The following is a 5779-nucleotide window of genomic DNA, read 5'->3' on the forward strand; positions in this document are numbered from 1 at the left end:
CCGACTTGAGGGACAGCGGCTGCTCGTGTCGGCACGTATCGCGACACAGGACACCGGCATCCCTAGAGCCGAGTCCCCCAGCGCCGAGCCCTCTCCCCGTGCTGCCGCTTTAAGGACGGGCGGCACAGCACAGCACAGCCCAGCACGGCCCGGCCCGGCCCCGGCGCGGCGCAGCGGGGCAGAGCGGCGCGGCGCGGCGCGGCGGCAGCAGGTAGGTGGCGGCCGGCAGCGCCCCGCGACAGGCCCCGGCCCCGCCTCGCCCCGCCGCGGGGGGGCGGCCCTGTCGCGGCCCTGTCGCGACTGAACCTCGGCCTGTCGGGCGCGGCAGCGTGCCGTACATCAAATTAACGTGCAGCAATTAGCGGGGGATTACGCGGCTCGGCCTGGCCGGGGAATGTCGCGTGGGTTAATTACCCGCGGTAATTGCCTGGGCTCTGCCCAGTGGCGTTCTCAGGCGTGGAGGAGCAAAGCGTTGTCACAGGGGTTTGTTTGTAATGAAAATACGGAGCCTTCAGCCAGCGATTAAAGCCAGGGTTTGACTGGGCTGGCATCCTAAATAGCAGGTGTTGGGTGTCAGCAAGCAGTCAGACTAACACTAAAGCAAAGGCCGTGCTCGCACAGCAGAAAACACAGGAGCTTCTGCTGAAGATGTGGACAAGGAAAGGACAAGTGAAGCCCTGAAACACAAAGTGCTCTTCACCCGCTCAGCCTCTGCCTATGGCCCTGTTTGCTAGCAGAGGCCGTGCTTCTGCTCCTTTGCCTCTCTGCTTGTGCCTCGAAAACCAGCCTTGAGCAGTCAGCAGGCCCCCAAGTGTGAGCTCGTCCAGCCTGAACACTTCATCTTCTAAAGACAGTTTTGGGGAATGTGCTGGTTCTGTTTTTCTTGCATTAGCTCGGGTTAATTTATTCGTTTAATTTTTTGCTGTTGGCTTTCCCCCTAACTGGTTTATTCTCATTAAATATGTTGATAGCATTCTTCCCAGTGGGTCTTGTGACAGCTCCTTCGTACGTACCACTTCCTGCAGGCTTCGAAGGCTGTCTGGGACAGGGGCAAGACACACGATCGTGACAATACAACAGCACAGGAACCTCTGCTCCCTAAAGCCCTGGTGGTGCTTAGCCCTGCAGTCACAGAAAAATCGCTTACATAGTGTTATTTCCCTTTCAGGAATCATCATCTGTCACTATGAAAAACAGCATCCTGTGAGTTTCCTTCCAGCCGCCTCGTCGCCCGTCTCAGATAAGCCGTGCTCCAAGCTGTCCTGGGGAGAGATGGCCTTCCGCGGCTGGAGGCGGCTCCTGCTGGGCAGGCAGAACGCCCTGGCCAGGGCTTGGAGGAGCAGGAGAGGAGCTCCCTCTCTGCGCTGGAAGCGCTGCCGCCACTGGAGCGCTGGCAGGACTTTGGACCCTGAGGTGAGGGCATTTTTGGAGGAGAACACGGAGGTCACCAGCAGCGGGCACCTCACGCCAGAGATACGACTACGCCTCCTCACCCCTCGCTGCAGGTTCTGGAGGGAAAAGCCTGACCTGTGGCCTTACGGGGACCCATTCTGGGCAATTTACTGGCCAGGAGGCCAAGCCCTGTCCAGGTATGCAGCACACATCACTGAAAACGCTCAGTCCAGTCTGCTGCTGGCCAGGAGGTCAGGTCTGGCTCTGGCTGTAGTGATTTATGGTGACATGTAGTTGCCTTGTATGAGAGCACATCATCCATGCTCCTTTCTGCTTATACAGGGTAGAAGCAATCTCTTCTGGTTGGCTGTGAAACTTCAGCACCTGCTATATGTAGAGTAGCTAAGAGCTCTTTGAAATCTGTTGTCTTCTGTGGAGTTGCATGCATTGACCACAGGGCTGAATTTGGATCTGTGGAAGAGCTGTGCATTTGCCATCAAAACCTCGCAGGGCGGTTAGTTCCATCACCCATTGTCACTCCTAACAGAAGGATGGCTGTTTTGTGGTGACACGTTGCTCTTGCTGCTGTTGTTGGAGACAGACAGGCAGTGGATGTGTGTCTAGTCAGCTGAGAAAAGTAGGTTTGTGCTGATGCTCTTGGAATGCTGGCTAGCCTGAGTCAGTCTCTTCCTTTAGGATTTCAGCAGCCTTTTTATCAAGCCTTACTGACTGCCTTCCAGTCACATCAGAAGCCACACTTTTATTTTTGCCACCTACTGTAGAAACGTGTTTGAATGTTGTTGCTATTCCTGATGCCCAGGAACTAGTTAGAGTTCTGTTCTTCTGTAAAATGAAATGTCTTTGAATAGCAGAAAAAAAAATAATAATTATAATAAAGTAACTGTCAGGCATTCTTACGTAGATGAAATGGGAGGATCTGGACTGGGGCTTTGCTGTTTTTCTCCCGGGAAGTGTAAATAGGAAGGCACTTTCAGCCAGGAAAAAGATGGGTTGTGCAGTTAAATTGCTGATTAGCCTGCCATTTAGACGAATTAGGATGCTTCTAAACAGTGCAAGATTGAATAATATAAGGTAATCTCTATCTTTTTACTATACGATTTATGTGCCCTGATATTTGGGTAGCAATACTAATGGTCTGGCATTTCACCACTTGATTGTCGTACTGTTTATGCCCTTGTCTTGATGCATTGGGCATGTCAGAAATCAGCCATGTAATCTGAAAAAGTAAAACAAAACCGGGAACCTGAAAATGTGCTTTTTCTTTAACCGTGCTTGTTTCACAGTTGGCGTTTCCACACCAGAAGTCTCCTGTTCCGAGCTACTCCTCTCTGTATCGTAAGATGCCTCATTATCCCAGCACGGCCGTGGCGTGTCCCTGCCAGGGGACGCATGCCCTAAGTCACTGTGGTCATTAGGGGAAACCTGAGAAGCCCTCAGCTGGAAACACAGCACTTGTCGTGCTTGGGCCAGCCCGTGCTGTGCACATTACTGCAGGAACATCACTGCAAATCCAAGCACAGCCCCTAGACAAAGGAAACAGGGCTTCCATGGAGGTCCCACCCCGTCCTTTGCCCTGTTTGCAAACTATCGGCTGGTCGCAGAGGAGGAGGAGGGATTATGTGGCGGGGGGCAGTTGCCAGACTGCTGAGCCTCTCTGCACAAAGGTCTTTCCTGGGTGCCCTCATAAACAGAGAACATTTGAAAAGTAGCAAATAACGGGGCAAAGCTGTGGGAACAGAGTGACAAAGCTGTATGTCAGACCTAGCAGGAGGTTATTTTCCTTAAAACGAAATCAGTTTCACTCACTGGTCTCATATCCCCAGCTCAAGCACTGAGCTGTTGTGGGGAGAGGGGTAACGAAGGGCAGTGGTACTTGATTTTTCTATCAGCAGAGGCAAATAAGGAGCTCTGTACCACAAGGTGTATGTGGGACAAGCATCCTTTAAGATACCACGCTTCATTACCTGTATGAAGTAAACTCTTGTGCAGCATAATGCAAACCCGAGTAACCTGCGTAACTTGTGTATTGCACTAACAGCCTTCCTTTTAAATCCAGGTACATTCTAGATAATCCACGCGTTGTTAAAGGGCGATCAGTTTTGGATCTTGGAAGTGGATGTGGAGCAACAGCGATAGCTGCTGTGATGAGTGGTGCATCCCAAGTCCTTGCTAATGACATCGACCCTAGTAAGGCCTTCTTTTCCCACCTCTCTGTAAAGACCTTTATTGTTTTTATTAAAGCATGTTTAACACTGACTTTTCTTTGATTCACTTGGCAGAAATTCAGTTTCCAAACAGAGTTCTGTGAGCGCTAGAAAGATGAATGGATTTTGCCAGTGTTAGAAGCTGGGTTGCACCAAGTGTCTGCATAGCAGTGAACAAAGTCTCTGTCAAACATGTGCTATACACCATCACAGCTGTTTTGGAAGAGAATCCCAAGTGTAGGTGGCAAGCTGCTTTCTCTGTAGGACCGTAGCATTTTTCCTGCAGTTTCATATGTTAGGGCCTGAATTTTGCCTTTCTTTCCCTCCAGGTTTTGTTTTCCCTTAACTGACTTGTGAATTCAGTTTGTTCATAGCTTGATTACTCATCGATTAGGGAGGAAGTATATTCGTAGGTTGAGACAAGAGGGCTCTTCTACATGTAGTTTGATCCCTGGACTGCCCTTGGTTTCCAGTATGGATAGTACTTCCCTAGGTTGTAGTGTGGTGATAAAATTTTATCACTTCGTGCTAGATTTTGACCCATAATGAAAGCTGTGGAAGTCCTTCAATTGGATAAACAAAAATATTTAAGAGATTAAATTGAAAAATACATCAACGAAATTTGCAAGGGGGCTGAACGGCAGAATCCTAAAACTTTTTTTTACTCTGTGACTTTTCTTCAGTTGCAGGCATGGCAATGAGGTTGAACTGTGAACTGAACCACCTGGATCCCTTCCCCATCGCCATTAAGAATATCATTAACTCGGACGCTGGCAAGTGGGACCTCATTGTTCTGGGCGATATGTTTTATGATGAACAACTTGCTGACGGTCTCCATCGCTGGCTGAGGAAGTGCATCAGGATGCATCAAACTGAAGTGCTGATTGGTGACCCTGGCAGGTATCAGTTTTTAAGCCACAGCATTCACAACCAGCTCCACAAAGTGATAGAATATTCCCTTCCTGAGTATACCAGACAGGAAAACCATGGATTAACATCAAGTATCGTCTGGAGTTATCAGCCCTCATCAAATAGCTTAGAAAGCTGTTAAAGCTGGCTTCCTAATCAATGTTGTCTCACTTGGGTGGCTATTTTTTTTTTTTGTAACTATATAAAACAGAAATGGAAATTAAACATGGAACATACCTGTTAATGCCAAGTAGGTTGCTGTTCCTTCACTGTAGTGATTTCAGTCATGTTCACTGAGGCTTTGGATCTATCTGAGGTAACAGCTACATGCAAACTTTCTTCAGTGAGACCTGCTGAAGTGCAAATCCAAAGAGATTGCACTTCAGAGTTTGCATGCTTGATGTTTTTTGTCTAATTCATGTGGTAATCTCACTCCTTGACACTACTGTGCAATGTTTTAGGTGTTCAGTATACCACTGTGGGGAGAGAGGAAGATGGCAGCTGAAAGATTACTGCACTGCTTTAACACACTTTACAGAAAAATTGGTTGTTGTCCTTTGTATAACTCTCTGCTAGACTATTAGCTTACAGTATACTCAATTCTAAGTGCCTTGCTCTGTTTCTGGATATCTCTTCTGAATGTCCAAGTAACTAATTTGTGTCTCCCCCTTCCCTCTAAAATAAATCTATTCCTTGAAGCTGTTGGAGTGGTTATTTAGGAGCCTAAAACATGTTTCTTGACTTATAGCCACAGTAAAATTTCTAAATACCTGGCATGATTATATAGCCATAGGATATATGTTCTCCTTTAGAGAGAACATTCAAATGGCTACATTCCCTAACTTCGCAAGGGTAAAAAAAGACACTTATCACGAGGGGAAAAGGATGGGGGTCGAAGTTGTCTTTCCTTCTGCCATTTTTCTGAACAGAACCACAGAATGCTGGAGGTTGGAAGAGACCTCTGGAGGCTGTCTGGTCCAACCCCCTTCTCAAGCAGGGACACCTAGAGGCTGCGAGAGACTCTAAGTTTAGCAACGTGAAGCAAAAACCAATGTTTTCAGAGCAGCCTTGCAGGAACTATAATTTTTAGCAGTTTACTACTTAATAAGCAGTGATGCGGAACTAAAAACCAAAGAATGGATCGCAATGCCCCTACAACTATCCAAATACCAGATGACAAGGGTAAAAGCTTTTAACTGAAGAAGTATGTAGCTCTCACTCATAAAACCAATGTTTATAAAATAGGAAGTTAA

General features: G+C 47.7%; 1 protein-coding gene across 1 annotated transcript; it reads left to right on the plus strand.

Moving 5' to 3' along the window:
• Positions 1–1272: 1272 nt before the first annotated feature.
• On the plus strand, positions 1273–4668 carry ETFBKMT (electron transfer flavoprotein subunit beta lysine methyltransferase; the record flags this gene model as incomplete). The annotated part of the gene is made up of 3 exons (XM_084306431.1): positions 1273–1589; positions 3470–3600; positions 4301–4668. 3 exons carry the CDS (start codon positions 1273–1275, stop codon positions 4666–4668), a joined length of 816 nt encoding a protein of 271 aa, XP_084162557.1.
• Between the last annotated feature and the right edge of the window lie 1111 nt (positions 4669–5779).

The sequence above is a fragment of the Netta rufina genome (assembly GCF_964035555.1).
Source record: "Netta rufina genome assembly, chromosome: 1".
NCBI classification, from domain to species: Eukaryota; Metazoa; Chordata; class Aves; order Anseriformes; family Anatidae; genus Netta; species Netta rufina.